At 42.2% G+C, this 20,642-nt stretch overlaps 1 protein-coding gene across 1 annotated transcript in view; it reads left to right on the top strand.

Moving 5' to 3' along the window:
* The window catches only part of DOCK3 (dedicator of cytokinesis 3), a 477,354-nt gene that overhangs the window by 399,755 nt on the left and 56,957 nt on the right, over nt 1-20,642 (top strand). Inside the window, exons 21-26 of the mRNA XM_034997521.1 lie at nt 2,187-2,268; nt 6,658-6,828; nt 9,746-9,938; nt 12,593-12,720; nt 15,105-15,251; nt 17,345-17,443. Coding sequence (XP_034853412.1) covers nt 2,187-2,268; nt 6,658-6,828; nt 9,746-9,938; nt 12,593-12,720; nt 15,105-15,251; nt 17,345-17,443 — 820 coding nt within the window. The remainder of the gene's footprint in view (nt 1-2,186; nt 2,269-6,657; nt 6,829-9,745; nt 9,939-12,592; nt 12,721-15,104; nt 15,252-17,344; nt 17,444-20,642) is intronic.

Raw genomic sequence — 20,642 nt, 5'->3', positions numbered from 1 at the left:
TCTTGGCACCCTTGTTGAAAATCATTTGACCATCTCTGTGAGGATTTATTTCTGGGCTATGTTATTCTGTTGATGTATATGTCTGTCTTTATGGCAGTACCTTGCTGTTTTGGTTATTATAAGTTTGTAGTAAGTTTCGAAATCAGGAAGTGTGAGTCCTCTAAATTTTTCTTCTTTTTCAATATTGTTTTGGCTATTTGGGGACCCTTGAAATTCCATAAGAACTGCAGGATGAATTTTTCTATTTCTGCAAAACATGCTGTTGGGATTTTGGTAGAGATTGCATTGAATCTGTAGGTCACTTTGGTTAGTGTTGGCATCTTAATAGTTTTAGTCTTGCAATCAGTGAACATGAGTGTCTTTCCATTTATTAATATCTTCTTTAATTTCTCTCAGCAACATTTTATAGTTTTCAAAGTATGAGTCTACAAGTCTTTCACCTCTTTGGTTAAGTTAGTCCTAAGTATTTTATTCTTTTTTGATGCTACTATAAATGGATTTTTTTCCTTCTTGAAGTACTCACTATAAGTGTATAGAAATGCAAATGATTTTGATATTAATTTTATATCCTGCAATTTTGCTGAATTCATTTATTAGTTCTAAAAGTTTTTTGTGGAATCTTCAGTTTTTTTCTACCTATAAGACCATGTCATCTGCAAACAAAGATAATTTTGTTTCTTCCTTTCCAGTTTGGATGCCTTTTACTACTTTTTCTTGCCTAACTGTTCTTCCAGTACTATGTTGAATAGAACTGGCAAGAACAGGCATCCTTGCCTTATTCCTAATCTTAGAGGAACAACTTTCTTTCACTATTGACTAGGGTATTAGCTGTGGTCTTTGAGCTGACATTTTTTTTTCAATTTCCTCATTTTTTATTATTAACATATAATGTATTATTTGTTCCAGGGGTACAGGTCTGTGCTTCATCAGTCTTACACAATTCACAGCACTCACCATAGCACATACCCTCCCCAGGGTCCATCACCCAGCCACCCCATCCCTCCCAGCCCCTCCACTCCAGCAACCCTCAGTTTATTTCCTGAGATTAAGAGTGAGCTGACATTTTAAACCATACTTTACTACACAGTTGTCAAACTTTTCCTTCTAAGAAATGGTGGCAAAGCTAATAAAAGTTAGTCTTGCTTTTTCCGTGAGAAACATGTGAATAAGTAAATATAGCACCCACAAATAAATGTCAAAGAAATAAAAAGTTGATAAAAGATATAAATAGTTAACATGGGAAACAGAAGTTATCTAAAATCATTAAAGCAAAAAAATTAAAATAAAAAATTAAACCATTAAAGCAAAAAAAAATTAAAATGAAAATATAAAACCATTAAAGCAATAAAAAAAAGTCACCACTTTCTTCTGTAGAATTAGCACAATTTTTGAAAATATAAGTAAAACCCAAGGGTGATGAGGCTGTGGAGTCACTGGAACTCCAGTGCTTTGATGTCACTCTGTAGAGCAGGCACCATGCTGTGCTTTAAACGTGTCATCATCTCATTAGTATTCACAATAACTTCAAAATGTACTATTGTTTTCTCTGTATTTTAAATGAAGAAAATGGCACAGAAGGATCAGATAACTTGCCCAAGGATACATAGCTAGAAATTGATAGGCCCCAGATGTGAACCCTGCTGTCTGACCAAGGCCTGTACTTGACTTCTGTGCCCTGTTGCCACGTAAGGAACAGGCCTTCGGATCCTGTCATCTCCCTTCACTCAGGTTACTTGGTCCTAAGGAAATAAAATATATGAGATAAAGGGGGAGCAAGGTGGGGCACACGGGACTGGATACCTTTATCTGTGTCTACTATTTACTAGTCATTGTTGTATGTTCTGGAGACACAGCAAGTTTAGACAAAACAAAAATACACGCAAAATCCAGGACTTTGGGGAAACTTTCTTATAATCAAAGAAGAAATGTGTCAGGGAGAGTGAGAAAGAATGATTATAATAGCTAATTAAAATGTAGCAACTCTGTGGATGAGGTATGTTGTCTGAATGAGGTATGTTGTCTGGTCTCAAATGATCTGGAGATTCCACAGCTGTAATGGATCCATCACTCCATTCTGGCTCATCAACAGCATATTATTCCTGTGTGGCTAATTCTGGGCTGCAAAAATTTCAAGCTGCATTGCTTCTGAATTAAAGTGGGGTTTCTGGAACTGTTCTCTTTCCCAGGGAGCTCATCCGCTGTTTGAAGTGGTACATGGACTGCTCAGCAGAACTGATTCGACAGGACCACATTCAGGAAGCCATGCGGGTAACGTACTGAGCTCACTGTACATAAAGGGCCCACCCTGCAGTTGTTTGTCAGTAATGTCAGTGGTTTATAGTGTGCAGGACAAGTGTAGACATCCTAGTACACTGGCCTGCTTTCAGGAACGCCTTGGACCACATAATTCCCCTTTCTTCACCTTGATTTTGCCCCAGAAGATCTTTATTCCTAATAATGTTATCTTAAGGCAGGAAGGATGGATGATGTGCATTTAGCTCCTGGCCATCCTTCCTGCCTGGTTTTTGCCAACAGCATCCAAATCTGCTTCCACTGGCCAAAGCATCATATCTCCTTCTAAACCAGTGTTGGTGGCAACATTGATTAGAATTAAGATCTTTCAACACTTTTCCCTTGTTCAGTGGTTACTAAACATTGGTTTTAAAACTGTTTTAAGTGAAAAAAAAACTGTTTTAAGTGAAAAGAGCTGAGTGTGAATGCACTATATATGGATATGTTGAGACGAAGATAATCTTAAAACCTCGACCTTTGGAGGAACCCAGGGTCCCCCATGACAGCACCCCTGTGTGGACAGGTCCCACGATAAGGCAGTCTTTTGCATTTCTGGGCAGCTCCAGTTTTCAGGGGATCATCCTCATTGTGAGTTAACTTCACTTTCTGGTAACTTCTTTTCCTGGTACTGCTTCTACCGTAGAGAATCACCTATGAGAATATTGATCCCTCTTTTGCTTGACAGTTCTCCAGATAGCTATTTAAAGAAAGCTGCCATATCCTCTAAGAACTCACAGCAAGTCCATGCTTTCTCCCTTTCCATCCCTACGTTTTATTGTTCTTGAGTTAACTTTTTTAATTGCTTTTTAAGCATGTCTTTCCCACCTTTTCCAGTTAGTAATAAAAGAAGAATGGTAACAAAGCTGTTCTGCTTTTTCTCTGTCCCCTTTTAATTTCACATCATGTGCTATAAGTACTACTGGGCCTGTGATTGTGCTGTTCTTGTCCACATGGTAACAAGTGAGATGGGTGTTTCCCCAAGCATCATCAGACTGAAGAGGCAAAATCAAATCATAGGTCTATGTTCCCCTACCTCTTCTGTGTACATCCTGTAAAAATATAAGGCCACAAGTGTTATTTCTGTGCTCCTTCATATAATACATATCTACAAAGCAGTCAGCATCTGTTGTGGGTGCTAGGATGCAAAGATGAGTAAGACAGGCCTCTCTCCTTGAAGAAAACATCCCCAGTGAAGCATGCATGAGCACAGGTATAGAGCAGGGTTCTGAGTGTGATGTGGAGGCAGGGCCCAGGTTCTGTTCTTCTCTTAACCCAGTACCTGTCAGCGGCCTCATACAATATTTGAGGGGATAAAAGTTGAGTTAAATGTAAAAGATTCTATGTGAGTCCCAAAATTAATTGCTCAGGATACTGGAGAAAGCATCACAGGAGAAGTTGTTTTCTCCTAAGAATCATTCATTCAGTCACTCGATTTTGCTTGGTACCTGCCATGTGTCAAACACTGTAGTGGCCCCTGGGGATTCAGCAGCGGCCCAAGCAGAAAAGGCTAGGCCTTCATAGCACTTCCATCCAAGTGGAGGAAAGACAGACAAACATGTAACACTGATAAATACACAAAGTCAGTGAAAAAAGAAAAAACTTGAGGGAATAAACAGGATCATAGGATAGACTGGCTGGAAAGGAAGGTTTACTTCAGATCAAGATTTTAGGGAAAGCCTCTCTGAGGAGGTGACCTCTGGGCTGAAATCAGTGTTCAGGCCTGGGGGATGAGCATTCCAGACAGAGGAAACAGCATGTTTAAAAGCCTCGTTGAGGGGTGCCAGGGTGGCTTAATTGGTTAAGCATCTGACTCTTGATTTCAGCTCAGGTCATGATCTCAGGGTTGAGAGATCAAACCCCACATCAGTCTCTGCACTGGGCATGGAACCTGCTTAAGATTCTCTCTCTCCCTCTGCCTCTCCCCTCCCTCTCTAAAAAAAAAAAAAAAAAAAAAAAAGGCCTGGGAAGCTTGAGTTTTCAAGCAACCAAAAAGTGGCTGATGTGACCAAAGCAGAGGATTTCAAATGTTAAATTGGATGGGAGGTGACAGAAAGGAAGAACTGAGGCTCATTCCAAGGAGTCTGGCCAAATCTTGATGTCGGGGCTACTTTGGGAGATGTTCTTCGGGGGAAGATCAGGTTTGGGTGGAGAGAAGCAAAACTTCCCTTTGGGGGAGCACTTTTCTGAGATACTTTCATACTTATTCTCATTTCAAGCTTGTTTGAATGGCATCTCATACTAATGCATCCAGTACTAAGGTTTTATCAGGTCATTTCCCCTTCTTCATCCAGTTTTAGTTGATAAGTCCTCTTGACTAAACCAGTAAGTCTCTATCCAATCCTCTTTCCATCCTTCATGGGATACACAAGGTCCTGGCCTGGCAACTCTCATTGTGGTGTGGACCAGGAAACCTCTTCTTTATTACTCTTGATTCAATACATCTTGCCCCCCACATCCCATCTCTTCCTTTCACTTTCAAACTCATGGCTTTCTAAGAAAGTTTGACCACTAAGGAAGATGAAAATAAAGAGTCCTTTGTTTTGTTACTTGGTTCTTTTGTTTGTTCCCTTGTGAATGACCTGTAGGAGGTATCTTTGGTAGGTTCGAGGATGGTATTTGGCAAGGTGTTCTAAAAAGATAGCACATTTTCACTACATCAGGTCCCCCAGGGAACCATGAAGAGGAAAAAGTAGGCACAGTGGATCTTCTTCATGATGGAAAGGTTGTAATAACTCTTAGGATCTCTTTTCCTTTCAGATTTCTTAACTTAAGTAGAACTGGACAGAGCAGATGCTTCACCCACAGTTATGTGTTCCATTGTCTCCACACAGGGTGGGAAGCATCATTGAATTTTGAACAAATTTCATAGGCTCTACCACTCATGACCAGGAACTGCAAGCAGTTTTGCTCTCTGGTTCTGCCCTTCGCTATGAAACAAGTAGATGTTTCAAGCCATTCAATATATCTCTGTATTAGCCGTTTCAAACTGGAAAAAAAAAAAAAAAAAAAAAAAAAGCTGGTCATGAGGAAAACATTTTCCTTTTTAAAATTAGAGTATGTAGCACAGATTTTCCTGGTTCCTTTCAGACCAGGCATTAACAGGCTACCGGAACGGAGGATGTAGCATTCATGCTGATGAGGTCACACACCATAATTTTTTCTACTGGTACAAGCTTTGGAAGTCGCATTTTTCTGACTTAGCCATTCTGCAATGCCAACTGAATTCTATATGGGCCACAAAACCAAACCAAAACTTGTTTTGTTTTGCCAAACCTTCTGATACATGCATAGGTCATGAAAGGTAGCTTGAGAATTATTTCCTATTATATATTTCAAGTAGCTGAACTCTATTTCTTTCATCCTTGGATAAGTTTCTCCCCAGTGTCTCTGCCTTTCCAGTGTCTGGGGAATCTGTGGCATTTCCTTGATTGGAAAGCATAGTCTTGGATTTTCAATCTGTTCTTTTAAAAGATAATTACTCTGCTCATAAGCACGAGCCAAGCTGCAGGGACTCCCCAGAATTAGATTCTTCTCCTACAACATGTTATGGGAGCTTCATCTTCTGCACTGGTCAAAAATTATGTATGCAGGGGCGCCTGGGTGGCTCAGTCGTTAAGCGTCTGCCTTCGGCTCAGGTCATGATCCCAGGGTCCTGGGATCGAGCCCCGCATCGGGCTCCCTGCTCGGCGGGAAGTCTGCTTCTCCCTCTCCCACTCCCCCTGCTTGTGTTCCCTCTCTCGCTGTATCTCTCTCTGTCAAATAAATAAAATCTTAAAAAAAAAAAAATTATGTATGCAGGCTGCCCTGGTTTGGAAGGGGATGGAGAGTGAACATGTCAGGTCCACCTGGGGCGGGCTGTGCAACCTGAGACAAGTTTTCTCCAGACTTGATCCCCAGTGAGAAGGCTGGCACCATGTCAGGCCCCAGCTGTATCTCAAAGGTGCAGAAGATTCCTTAAGGACTTTTCCTTCATGGAACAAATTCAACAGAAGTTACATCATTGCTTTTAAAGCCTCTTATTTACAGACCTGAAAAAAAAAAATGCAAAGAAACTTAATTTTCTTTTGATCCTGTATGTTCTTGAATTCAACTGCTCCCATAACAGTCTGTGGTTCCTCATTTCCAGAACCACAAAAACAGTTGTGAAATAATTTGGTGATTCTCTCAGGAAGAAGACAGCTGTGGCTCAGTGACCATTTGGACTTTTGAGAAAAACTTTAAAAAAAATGCTTGTCTCCACAGTGGAAATTGTCCATCGCCCGATTCTGGTGTAGAATTTACAGTTTCTTTGCCCTTTATTCCATGCTGTGTTAGCTGTTGGCCATCTTTAACACCTCTCTATCCCTTTTGCTCCCACACCTCCAGGCCTTGGAGTACCTTTTCAAGTTTATTGTGCAGTCGAGGATCCTGTATTCCCGAGCCACCTGCGGGATGGAAGAGGAAGAGTTCCGGTCCAGCATCCAAGAACTATTCCAGTCCATCCGGTTTGTGCTCAGTCTGGACAGCAGAAACTCAGAAACACTCCTTTTCACTCAGGTCTGTGAGCTACAGAGAAATTTTGCTGCTGGATTCTTGTCTGCCTTAGCAGGTGGTTTCTTTCTTTGTCCTCTGGCTTCTAGAGTTGAAGAAGCCCTGCCAGACTCCTGTGTGTTGGGTGAGGGTTGATTTGCAAGGAAATACCTAATAGAACAAAATGCTACTTTTACTTCAAAGCCAGCTATGACCCAGCTTCCAAATATAAAACAGCCCAGTGGCTTTATGGTGGAGAAGAAGCACAACTTTATTCTCAGAGGCCCTCTTTAGGCCAAGTTTATTTAGTTACCATATTATTTGTCATTTATGAACATCTTATTTAAAGGGGATATTCAGAATGTAGAGAGAATTTTGTTTCCTAGTCACTGTGTTAATTTTTTAAAAAACTTAATAAACTTTAGATTAGTACTTATCCATTCCAGAAGTTAAGAGTAAAATAGGCAGAAATAACTAGAAAACTTTGGTTAAGAATTAAGATTAGATTCTATTAGAAATATAGTGTGGGAAGAAAATTTGTTTCCTTATATTAAGAATTCCAGTCAGCAAATCTGTTACCTTTTCCAGGGAACCTCACCCTAGAAAGGATCAAGGATATTGTTTGTTAACCATAGTCACAAGGGGGTTATTTTCTCTTATACATAAATGTCAGAATTTTATCTAATAGATGCATTTCTTTGATTTTTTTAAAACCAATTATTACTCAAAACCTATCAGCAAAAATCACTTTCCCATCCATTCATTCAGTTGCTGCCAGGACTGTCATGAGTGCATATGTATGTTTAAATATCTCCTTTAAGATTAGAATAGTCTGCTCTTTTGTTTTCCACATGACCCTATGCTGCCTCTGATGCCAATTGCCTTTAAGCCCCTTGGACCAGAGAACAGGTGAACAACTGCGAGCTAGACTCTATAAAAGAGTGGGACTTCCTCAAGGTTTTTAGGTGTCTCTGTAAGAAAGGGTCATTCCATGGTCTCTCTTCCAAAGTATCCCACGCAACTCATCTTCCTCCTCACGTCTCTCCTCCTGCCCCTCTGTTCCTGCCAAGAAGGGCCCAGGGTACCTACTCTTGCCCTCAGCATACAGAGATATGGGGCGCTCAGAGGTAGCTAGCAGAGCAAGGCAGATATGCTTTCTGAGAACTTAGCAATGCCTTGTACTCCATGGCATATTCCTAGCACATCAGGAGAGTTCAAATCTAGTCTCAGCTTAGACCCAAGTCAGAAGCAGACCTGCTTCTTTGGTGCCAGGCTCATGTTTGATGAGTTTCAGAACTCTCAGCAAGTCTGTGGTTCAGTCAGATTTTATGTCTTTGCTTCTGACCACTAAGAGATGTTCGGATGCAAGTGTCCTTCTGTCCTGGTGCATAAGTATAGGAAATCTCACCATTTAAGAGAATCTTTACTGTTTGTTGTGGATTATGAAAGGCCTGATTTTTCCCCCTTGTCTTTTATATCTAACTGCTTTTGATAATATGTTTTTGTGCTTGTTCTAATTTCTGCAAAACAAACAAACAAACAAACAAAAGCTCTTTGATATCCCAGGGAGTTAAAAATCTGTAGATAGAATTCATTTAAGTTCTGTCCTTGGGCCTAGCCTGAACACAGACTGCAGTATGATAACAGACCTGTTTCCCCATGGCATAAATTTTCACTCACTCTAGGCCAGTGTCTACTGCCTGCCTGATGAAGCAGTCACAGAAAACAGCCCCCCCGCCTTCACTACGTGCCACGTGGGAGGAGTGCACTCTCACCTTCTTGTCTCACAGTGACACTCCATTCCCCTGTGTGAATTCTGGGTTAATTGTGTAAGAGGGCTGAGAAGTGGGAAAGCCTCCTTCATGTTGCTACCATGTAGACAAGAGAGAAGGAGGACCAGTATTTCTCAAAGGTTAATGATGTGCTGGAAACTAACTTCATGCACCTCGTATTTTTCATGCCAATACCAGGAGACAGTGATAATATCTTCCTCATTTTATAGATGAGAAAACAGAGGATTAGGCAGTAATTCACCGAAGGTTATGTGACAGACAAGTAGTAAAGCTGAGATTTGAACTATCTGTCTAATTCCAAAACCCGTTCTCTTTCTCCTATACTACTTTGCCTCTGAAAAGCTCTGGAACTATTATCAGATTGTCCTGAAGAGGCCACTTCATTGATGTACCAGAGCCGAGATCCATGAAGAAAAGTCTCCAAACACACACACTCCCACCCATGCCCAGGCCATCTAAGTTGCTGAACTCTATACCAACATAATCACCAGTCCTCGAGAGTTCCTAACTGACTAAATCCACAAATTCTCCATCCTTATGGATTTATACTTGGCACTGCCAAGTATCACAGATGAAGGACACGATTTACAAAGTTTTCAGATTTCATCTTTCAAATAAATGTCTCTATCCTAGAAAAATGGTCCAGTTCTCAGAGCTGGATTGCTGTCTACAGGGCTGTGAGTGAAGTTCAGCTCATGCTGCTTGGTGGTGCTCAGCTCTCTCCGCTATACTTTCTTTGAGCAGTTCCTGGCTTGAATTTGAGACCAAAATTAGAAAGTCGAGGGGTTGATCATAGAGACCGACAAAAAATTTAAATCCATTTTGTGAGCAAAACAGCTATGGCTATTAAGCCATACTGAGCAGATTTCTTTTTATATTCCTTTCTCTTGCCAGCAAATGTATTGGCAAGTTATGAAAGCTTCAAGTGGCCTGGGCCCCAGTAAAATTCTTGTTTTAGTTTCGTTTTTGCTATTCTGTTCCATGCCCTAAGAGTGCAGCTGGGATGTGTGGAGTCAAAGGCCCGGGAGGAGCCCCCATGAGGCAGAGATGCTGCTGTGACTTTTCAGCGTCTCACCTCCTCGAATGATTATCTGAGCATGTGAGATAGACACCTAACTCTGTGCTAACCACAGCCTCACTTGCTTCTGCAGGCTGCACTCCTTAATTCCTTCCCAACCATCTTTGATGAGCTGCTGCAAATGTTCACCGTGCAGGAGGTGGCAGAGTTTGTAAGAGGGACTCTGGGGAGCATGCCCAGCACTGTGCACATTGGGCAGTCAATGGATGTGGTGAAGCTACAGTCCATCGCCAGGACTGTGGATAGCCGTCTGTTTTCTTTCTCAGGTAAATCAAGTTGGAATGAGAGTCAGACTCACCTTTCCTCCTTTCCAGGGTGTTACCAAGTGGTAATCAAAGGATCCGTTTCATCAGCCATCATGCAAGAACCCTGTGGCCCTAAAAATGCAGACTGTTTGGGAAACTATGTTAGATAATGCAGCCAAGATGGAGGCCTACTGCCTCACTCATGATTTATCCCTAGGGACCCACAGTCTGGGCCATGCCCATGGAGTGGCCTGCAGAGCAACTTCTAGGCCCACAAGTCTAACCAGCTGCCAAGCGTAGGGCCTGCCACACTACCTGCAGGAGGAGAAAACAGAGGGAAGGGAGGGTGGGGGACAAGAGAGAAAGGTGTAGCTCAAGGGGATGAGGGTAAGTCAAGGAAATAAGAGAGACCCTGAAGGGGGCCCTGAGGACCCACTGTGTTTACTTTGTTCCTTGTCTCACCAGTCAGATAGATTCCTTGCTTGTCTTTGAAAGAACCTCTAAGGATCAGATAAAGAGATAGACAGTGAGCCCTCCACTCCCCAAGAGGTCAAGACAGCCTAACAAATAATAAACAGCCCAGACTACTTTCTGAAAGAACCTCTGTATTCATACCTGAAATCACATTCAGCATGATCAGCCTGGCAGTGGTACCAAATACTCAAGGTCCAAATGTTAAGATCAATATGAGCCTTAGCCCTTTAAATGCAATATCATGGTCATAGAATAAACTTCTAGGTCACAGAAATAAATCTGAAATGCTAACAAAACAATTATTATTAGAATTTTTATAATTAGAATTTTTGGTAATAAAAATTTTTGTTTGACTTTTAAAGTGTAAGAACAATAATTTCTCAACCAAGTGCTACACACAGTTGCAATACTAAATAAATGTTCCCTTTGACTTAACTCTGCCAGTGTAGGTTATTATTCATGGCAAAGCTGCCACCAGGAAAGTCAGCTTTTCTTTATACCAGTAACTTTATACCAGTAACTCTTTATAGTAAACACTTCTCCCTTCACCAGTTCCTGGGCTGGAGATTTTTATCACTGGTTTGGATGCGTTGGCCCTGAGGCTACAGCATACGTTCAGGCTTTGTGCACTACTTAAAGAAGATGCTTTCGAATATATGGGAAGGGGGACAGCAGACTGCCCTCACTGACCTCCTATATATTTCTAATATATATGTATGTACTTGTGCTTCCCATAAACACTTACGAAAAGCTGTTCTTAAACTTTATGTGGCAGTGGAACTATGTAGTTGGATATTGAGATGACAAGCCCCCACCAGATTTTCATATGCATCTCCGTTTCATTGAATGCTTGAGTTGCAGCAGCTCCCTTGAAGTGAGATTTTTACCAGTGGTTCTTTTAAGCAACACTTACATTCTCAGAGCACATTAGTCCCGTCTCTTCTTCAGCAGGTTCCAGTAACAAACTACTGTTTTCTCTGCGGGTAGTTATTGGTTGTTATAAATCCTGCTCTGTTGGTATTTTGGTCTGCAGAATGTATTATGAACTTCTCTTTTGTCCGAGCATCCTTTTAAATATAGAATAGCGGTCATTCCATTTTATTTGAATATATTCTAAGTATTTGACAAGACAGCCCCCAAATCTCTTGTAAGTCATGTAATTTGTCTTTGGCTGAGAAAAAAAAAAAAAAAAAGAAAGATTTTCTTTCTGAATTTCATCTGGAATACTTAATTATGGTCAAATAAATCCAAAATGCCCTGGCTTGTTTGTATTACTGGCATTCTGACTGCATCGTGCTGGCCAGGTTAGAGGGTACCTACAGTCACATAGTCACTGACCACACAGGACACAGAGCCCCAGAAGCATGTTCACACTTGTTTTTCACTTTGTCTTCTCATCACACCTGTGAAGGAAATGCAGAAAAAGCCATTAGCACCTCATTGTACAGATGGGAAAAAGCAAGCCCATAAGTGGAACTAACCTGCCTAAGGTCCCTTAGGGTGAGTTAATAAAGGAATTTGAACTAAGATTCAGCCTTCCTGACAGAGTTCTAAATATAGTCATCTCCTGATGAAAATGTTGTTCGGGTAACATTGAGGAGAAAAGTTAGTATTGGCAATAAGGATTCGCTAATTATCAAAGTCTTGTGATAAGACAAAGTCCTGCTTCTGTTCCCTTCATTGCTGTGGACATGCCAAGCCTGTCCCTAAGCCTGAGGGGAAAAGGAGGTAGGCCTAATGGCTGCCACCAAGTAAATGCTCATGCCAGGCCACCTAGCCAGAGCATCATAAAGAGTGACCATTTATAATCCATATCAAGTCTACAGGTTCAATCAGTATAGTTCATAGAACTAGGTGTATTATTTAAATGGAATTTTCACTGTAAGCTATGCTTTTAATTTGGAATCTAGTCATTAAAGAGATTTCGTTTGGAAGTAATCCCCTAATGTTCATCCTGCACAAAATGCCATAGATACCAGGCTTAAAATGAGAAAGATGGAAAGAGAGATGGAAGGATAATGCTGTGGGATGTCGAGGAAGTGGGCTTTTAGGCCTTCATAAGGGAAGGAGTGACCTCCAGCTTGGTACCAGGTTCAATCCCACTTGCTTTGAGACCAGTTAAGTCCCACAGTGCCACTGGCTTCCAGAGGTAGCTAGTTCTCCTCTGAAGGGCTTCTTCACCTTTGTGTTTTCTCTCTCAGAATCCCGCCGCATCCTGCTTCCCGTGGTTCTCCATCACATTCACCTTCACCTGAGGCAGCAGAAAGAGCTGCTAATCTGCTCAGGGATTCTTGGCAGCATCTTCTCCATCGTCAAGACCAGCTCTCTGGTAGTGGCCCCACGTCCACTTCTTCCCGCCTCAGCTCTGCCCATCTTGTATTACTTTAGCCAGAGGCAGACCAACAGAGATCACTTTGTACATTTCTCAGTCAGAGAAGCTTTCATCAGTGACAGAGAAAGTGAATGGAGGCCTGTGTATGCCCAGCAGGCTTCTCTACACAACACAATTCTGCTATTTGAAAAAGTTGTGCTCCCATAAATCCATCCAGAAATGTAGTTATCTTTAACACCAGAAAGCCCAGTCCTGTGCCATGTTCTATTTCTATCAAAAGGTATTAAGCCTGTGTTCCTGGGAGTGTTCTGAGGATACTCGGGCACAAGCACAGGGAGGCAGGCCCAGGCTGAGAGGCAGCTTGCTCATTCAGACTTTTCTGTCAGCTTCCTGGTGGCTTGATTCCACCCATATGGCATTCCTATACCATGCCAGATGAGGTCAGGCTGTACGAGAGATAATTGTTGCCCACAGGAGCTCTGAGCCTCATGGGACGGGAGAATTGTACTTTAAAGACAAGGTTTCAACTAATCATGCTTTTGCCTATTTTCTTTCCTCCTTACTTTTTCTTCTAAAAAGAGATCTGTCAGGGGTCAGCGGGGGGTGGGGGGGGGAAGGAAAGACATGTAACAGGCATGAATAAGGGTAGGAATTTATTTTAATGATATTAATTTGATATATTTATTATAATAGAAGAAATGCACATTAGAGAAAATATAGGAAAGTATAAAGAAAGAAATTAAGAACAAGAATGAGTTTTTTAATCCAACATCTTACTAAATTGAGATCCAGTTTCTGGAGAATAAAATTTCAACCACATTTAAAATGAAGGCCAGTAGCCAGGTGATAAGAATGTACAAGGTTAGGCTATCCATGTAGAGCAGGAGAGGTCCTGAGAAAAAAGAGTGTGATTGATTTGAGTAGGATGTAGGGACCCAATAGGGTGCTCTGGTGTCCAGACTTAAAGTACCATCTGGTGACAGGGGCCTCAGTTGGCAGAGTGCCTATGGAGGTTGTAGTGGCCCTATTGTTTGCTCTTGGCTCGAGGCAAAGCTTGGCAGCTCTGCTTCCCACCAGGCCTCAGAGAGGTCTATCAGCAATCCAAGGTCAGACTTGAGGAGGTGAGAGGCTTATTGCTAAAGGAAGGAGAGAAATTGGAGGGGAAATAAAAGGAAGGAGAGGAATGGAAGAGGAATGGAAACAGGTAAAAACCTGAAGGTCTGGTTGTTTTTGTAGAGCTAGAGAGTTGGGTGCAATTACTTGCTTACAACTAGTCAGAGAGACGTCATAGGTTAGAGTGTTACAATTGTTTCAGCAGTTGAGAAAAAGGACTTTGGCCCCAGGAGCTGCTCATATTTTTCATGTGGAACGGGGCACAGTATAATTACATTGAATGGATGGGTTGGGGGTGGAATTTAAGCTCCATAAGAGTAGAAATACTATCTTTCTTGTTCACCTCTGTATACTCAGGTTCACAAACAGTGACTGGCACATGGTAAATGCTTAATGAATAATGGATTGGTGGATGGATGGACAGATGGACATTTATGCCAGTAATAATATAAAGAGGCTAGAGAAGGGGGCAATGGGAATCTCTGTAAGATAAATAAAATCAGGCTACAAGATTTGAGATTCACTGTGAGAGGTCTGTAAAAGGATAGCACAGACTCTTCCTAGATTCAGAGTGTAGTGGTCGAGAAGCGGAGCTTAGCGGGGAGGTGGGCTTTGTTGTTTTTGTGAGGCTGCCCAAGAAAGACACATTGAGACCAGAGTCCTTCAGGTGGACCAGGGAACACAAGCAAGAATGCTGAGAAGCTAGAAGTGAGATGCAGCCATACTGAGCAGCAGTTGGGGCCAGCAAAGCTTGACCTCACCTAAGGAGAAAGCCCTGAGAAGAACAGTCCTCTTGAAGGCTGAGATACTTCTTTGTGCTTTAGCAGCTGCCTTAGCAGTAGGAAGGTGCTACCTCCGCACCCTGCAGCGTGACTACTTTACCATTTTCTCAGAGGATTAGTCAGCAGTGTTGTGCTTTCTCCTGACTTTTCTAGGGAAGTCAAAGAAAACATGTAACTCAGGACCCTCGCTTCTGCCCTGTACATCGTAATGAACGTATCTACCTGAGGTTCAGAACCGTGGGCGTCAGGTGGTGCTGGGTTAGGCGAAGGCCCCGGCCACCATCCCAGGGCAACAGAGGCAGGTTTGCCTCACGTTCTCTCAGAGCCGTTGTCTCAGGTTCCTTGGCACAGCGAGCTAGTGAGGCCGGGGCTCAGTGTTAAGAATCCAGGCAGAAGACCACCCCTGACGTCGCTGACTTAGAGTGCTGCCAGCGCATGACAGCCCGGCCTGCTGCTAACGGTGTGCTCTCTCGCTGCTCGCTCCAGGAGGCAGATGTCATGGAGGAGGTAGAAATGATGGTGGAGAGCCTCCTGGACGTGCTCTTGCAGACTCTGCTCACCATCATGAGCAAATCGCACGCTCAGGAGGCGGTAAGAGGGCAGCGGTGCCCGCAGTGCACAGCCGAGATCACTGTTAGTAACTAACATCAGGTTTTCTTGCTTTCTCTTCTAACCTGGGGCTCCTCCACACCAACCCCCACCTCCTCATCGCACCACCTTCATCACCCCCCTTCCTGCATGGTTGTCAGCATGCTGCCCTCTTCCCCTCTCACGCCTGGTTCCCATCTCCACTCTCAAAGCTCGAGGTTCATAGTCCCAGAAGTCTCACTAGAGGGCAGATGCAGGGAGTGCTCCTGTTCTCCTGCACACTGTCTCTGTTGGCCACTGCCTTTATGCTGACTAGTTTTCTATTATGTAGAATGAAGCAGAGACATAGTGAGGGACTGAAGGTGAAAAATGGACTTTTCCTTCGAGGAGCAGGCTCTCCTAAATGATGTGCTGCACAGCAGAATAATTTTCTTAGAATTTGGTTGTATCTACAAATTAGTTGGTTTTGTCCACAATGTTTGTATCCAAATGTCTAGCATCAGGAAAACTGTGATGAGGTAGAATTGCCCTGGCATTACTGGACAATTAGAAGAGAAACAGCCCGGAGAAGCCTCTCAGGAGGGGCAGAGAGACAGCCCCCACTCCTATACCCAGAGCGGACTTCTTAAGGCCGATGTTAGAGCTCAATAAACAGATTGCATGGGATCTTCCAGTTGGCAGGTAGGAGGCTGCAGTGATTTCTTTGAAGTAAATCCTCTGTGGGAGCAAGCCAAGCTCCAGCAGGCTAGGGAGAGCAGAGAAGAGGCATGTGTTCTGAAGCACTGGGCTTAGAAAGAACGTCTGTTCCCTTGGGAGCGCCTGTTGGGGGCACTCTCACTGTGCATAAAAATATGCGTACCCTGCTATGTCCTGGTAACCCGACCTTCTGTCCCACAACTGCCCAGTGCCTGCTGTGCGCCAGACCCTACTCTGTGCACGTTACAAACCCTGACCCATTTATGCTACATCACAGAGATGTAATGAAGATGGTAATAACTGCATAATTTACAGAGCGCGTCTTAATGTACTGGACTTTTCCACGGAAAAGCTTCATGTACATTCATTCCTCTGATCCTCATAATGAATCTATGAATTATGGCTTATTATGCCCATTTTCCAGATAAAACTGAGGTTCATATACATGTATGTGTTCTGCATACACATATGCATAATAATTTCATGTGTCTAGCAATGCTCTGAGAGACAAAAAAAACTACTGTCAAATTTCCATGAGTTTAAAAACATTTGGTCAGCTGCCGATGCCAAAAATTGACCGAAGATGATGAAAGTCTTGGAGTCCATAAAACAAGGTTTTCTTCCATGTTTACCACAGTTGGAACTTGAAGAAATTTTAACGATTCATTTTTTATCCTTAAATTTTTACTTATCTTAAAGCCCATAACTTGTCTTCTCATAAAGATCAGTTTTGACTCCTCTGCTTTCCAGAAAGTTATGTTGACCTACTATGTTCCATTCTCCTGGTCCAGTAGCCACATGTAAGCTCTGGGAGGTCCCAGAGATCCTCGTAGAAGGGATGCTCCAACCCAGCACGACAAGAAGAGTCCCAATTCTGCCCAGAAAAGGCCGAGCACCCTGTTCTGAGGAACCCCTGTAGACTTCAACATGGTGGCCTGGCAACATATAGTGACAGAGGACTGTGTAGCCAGAAATTTCCTAGGAAAAAAAAAACTAGACTGTCTAGTTAGGTGTCACTTTCTACTATCTGATCTTGCCTGCCTTTCCCTAGACATAGATCTCTGCAGATTGTTGTCATTAACTCATTGCAGTAAGGTCAGCCTATCTTCTTGGAGGGGTGAATTGACAGCCCTTGAAGTGAACCAAAAGTTAGCCAGAGACCAAAGCAGTACTTCTTTGTTACAGGTTAAGATTTTTCCATTAACCCCATGCTGCCGAGGTCTCATTAAAACTCCCAAGCCCTTCAGGTCTCCCGTAGCAGAAAAGAAAACTCATTCTCAGGGCCAGAGTTCTCACCTTCCCTTTCATGATCATTGGGGCCATCTCAGACCCTTCCTTCTCTCCTTGCCCTCTTGTGGATTGGGGAAACACAGCCCATGTGATTAGCTGTGCTGAGTGGTTGTTTTTTGGTTTTGTTTTTGTTTTTTTTGGTTGGTCCCCAGGGTGAGTACGTGTCCTGCCTTCTCTCGCTGCTCCGCCAGATGTGTGACACCCACTACCAGCACCTCCTGGACAACTTCCAGAGCAAAGATGAACTCAAGGTGGGCAACAAACCTACCTCAAAACTGACTTTTCACCCAGGACAGGAAGCATGAAGCTAAGACTGCCCAAGGGCTTTCCCCCTGCCAGGGGGCAAGTACAAGTGACCAGTGCTGCCTAGGGCGAAGGATTCACCAGCCCCACTTTATAGCTGTGAGTGTATGGCTCCCAGAAGCTGAAAGCCAGCAGTGTTCTTATACAGACAGACCCCAGTAACATGGGCCAGTTTTCCCTGACTGATAGCAGCCTTATGACCACGTGCCTCTATGGGAGGCTGCTCTAGGCCATAGTAGTTGTCCACAAACCAGAGCTCTTCCCTTTCTTATGAACTCAATAATCACCTTATATTTTGCCCCTGCAAACCAGACTTCAGTGTTTAATAACTATAGTTATAATAATGGTGAAGACTTTTCTTCATTAAAATGTATTTCTGGAAGTGACCTGTAGAAAGGAAAAGTGAGTACTGCACATTGACGACCAGATTCTGGATCCAGACCACTGGGGGAGATAGTGTAGAGAAATGGGCCCATGATCCACACAACAGAAGAGCATTGCCAAGCTTCATATGGTATCAGCTGCTGACAAACTGCTGGGGCTTGTGTCTTTGCCTTAGAATGTGCTACTCAGTTCATCCCTGGATAAACAAACTATTGCAAATTTTAGTTGTATGCTCTGCCTCCATTCAGAACCAAGTCATTTGAATTTCATAGTAATGCATTGCACTGTTACTCATTTGTATGACCTTTACTAATCATACTGTAGCTGTTAGTATTAGGTGTCACTTTCTACTATCTGATCTTGCCTGCCTTTCCCTAGACATAGATCTCTGCAGATTGTTGTCATTAACTCATTGCAGTAAGGTCAGCCTATCTTCTTGGAGGGGTGAATTGACAGCCCTTGAAGTGAACCAAAAGTTAGCCAGAGACCAAAGCAGTGCTTAAGCTGGGGTATAGAGCCTGAAAATCCAGGGTTGGCTGTTCTAGATCATTTTCGTCCTTTGTGTGTTCTACTAACTGATTCGCAGTCAGAAGCTCAGGCTGACATCATTCTCTTACTTTTTAATTAAAATTTTATTTTTATAACAGCAATATGTACACATTTTTTAATTTTAAATTTATTATTCATTTATTGAAAGCCTGCTATGTGCAAGCACTATACCCAGAACTTTATGGGTTTTTAAATTTTTAATTCCAGTGTAGTTAATACAGAGTATATGTATACATAATCTTAAAAGCCAAAGCACATTACAAAGCTCGTAACATAAAATGGTAGTTTCCTGGTTCTACCTGACCCGTGTCCAGTTTCTATTCCCCAAAAGCAGTCACTTTGAACTCTTCTGCTGTTCTTTAAGCTTCTACTGCCATTTTAAATTTTAATGGTAGTTATTATCTATTTTCTTGTCCCCATGGAAAACAAGGGTCACTCTCCTCTCTCTCACACACATGTCTTTCCTCTCATTCTTCCAATATAGCTTGCATACATTTTTGTTTAAATCAGTAGTTGACTCTTTATTACAGCTAGTTAAGTACTGTGGTGAGCCAGCTGCTATGCTGTTACACTTCCTTTCTTATAAAACTTTTTGTTTTTTCCTGGAATTATTTGCCTCTTTTGTTATTCACTTGTTTGGTTTTTCTTCTTTTGGTTTTCAAATGTGGTGAGGATTTCCTACTCCCTCTCTGTAATAAACTCCCTCTTCTTCCAGCTTTCCTCAAGATCAGATCTGCCAGATACTGTCAGATCACTTTTTCTTTTCCTGGAAACTTGCCCTGGTTTTATTTGTTTCAGTCTCTAACTTTCATGTTAGAGACTTTCCTCCTATATGTAGAGACTTTTGGATGTCAGTCTGTGTCTAAAAGTGAGGTGCTCTGGTGCTAATGAGAAGCTCTGTGTGTGTGCAGGGTTTGTCTCCAGCAGGCTTGCCTGTAGCTGACTGAAGAGGGTCTGGTCATTTGGTCAGAATATCCTCTAATTCCTGTATTTACTGGTCTGCTCTCTTGGACTTATCTATTTCCTGAGACAAGAATCCTTTTCCCTTCCTAGGAATGGAGTAGCCCACCAATATTTTGGGAACCAAATAGCAAAAAGGGACTGGGAACCTTCCAGTTCAGCAGGTGAACTTTCTCTCAGTGCCTGTTTTCATTTTGGCATCTCAGCCCTTAGCTGTTGCTGTATCCTTGAGAACAGATCCTCAGTGAATAACTACTCCAGAGAGCAACCCTCAGTCTTCTGACAGGATGGTAAAAGTCTGGTCACCTAGGGACATGAGATGGCAGAAGAGATCTTGGGGAGACTGTAAATCAATCTTTCTGTTTTTAGCCTTCATATCCCAGTCCCACAGAGGTACCTGGTGATGCCTACAGTTTCTGAGATTCTTGCTTCCTATTGCTGTCACTTCCAAAGGCTCTTGGCTGTCGTCTTTCTCAAGTATATTAAGTCAGTTACCACAAAGGCTTTCAAAATGTATTCACCTCTTCTGATTACTGTGTTATTTCCTGTTTCCTTTGTCTCTGTGGGCATATATATTTCTTTACTGTCATTTTAGAGGATTTGAGCTGAAACAGACATGAGGGAACATATGCAGTCCACCACACCAAATATAGAGTTCGGCACATTTATTCTTTTTTTATGACAGCATTATTGAGATATAATTTGCATACCATAAAATTTACACTTTTAAACTGTATAATTCAGTGTCTCTGATTATATCCATCTTGAAGGACTTATCACAAATTAACAAGATCAAGTTAATAATTTATAACTTCCCACAAAGAAGAGCCAAAGACCAGATGGCTTAATTGGTGCATTCTACCAAATTTTTAAAGAAGAATTAATACCAATCCTTCACGAGCTCTTATGAAAAATGGAAGAAGCAGGAACGCTTCCCAACTCATTTTATGAGGTCAGTAGTACGCTGACATGAAAACCAAAGGCAGACATCACAAGAAAAGCAAACTATAGACCAATACCCCTTATAAATGTAAGTGCAGGAACCTTTAGCAGCATACTAGCAAACTGAATCCAGGAACATACTAAAAGAAGTATACACCATGAACATGTGGGATTGATTCCAGAAATGCAAGGTTGGCTTAACATACGGTAATCAATCAATGTAATACACCGTTAAATAGAATAAAGGACAAAAACAGGATCATCATAATGGATGTAAAAAGATCATTTTTTAAAAATCCACCAAACTTTCAT

This window comes from Mirounga leonina, unplaced genomic scaffold (assembly GCF_011800145.1).
Source record: "Mirounga leonina isolate KUSES-001 unplaced genomic scaffold, KU_Mleo_1.0 Mir_94, whole genome shotgun sequence".
In the NCBI taxonomy this organism is placed as follows: Eukaryota; Metazoa; Chordata; class Mammalia; order Carnivora; family Phocidae; genus Mirounga; species Mirounga leonina.
Note: the sequence above shows the minus strand (reverse complement) of the source record. Positions and strands in the feature narration are given on the sequence as shown.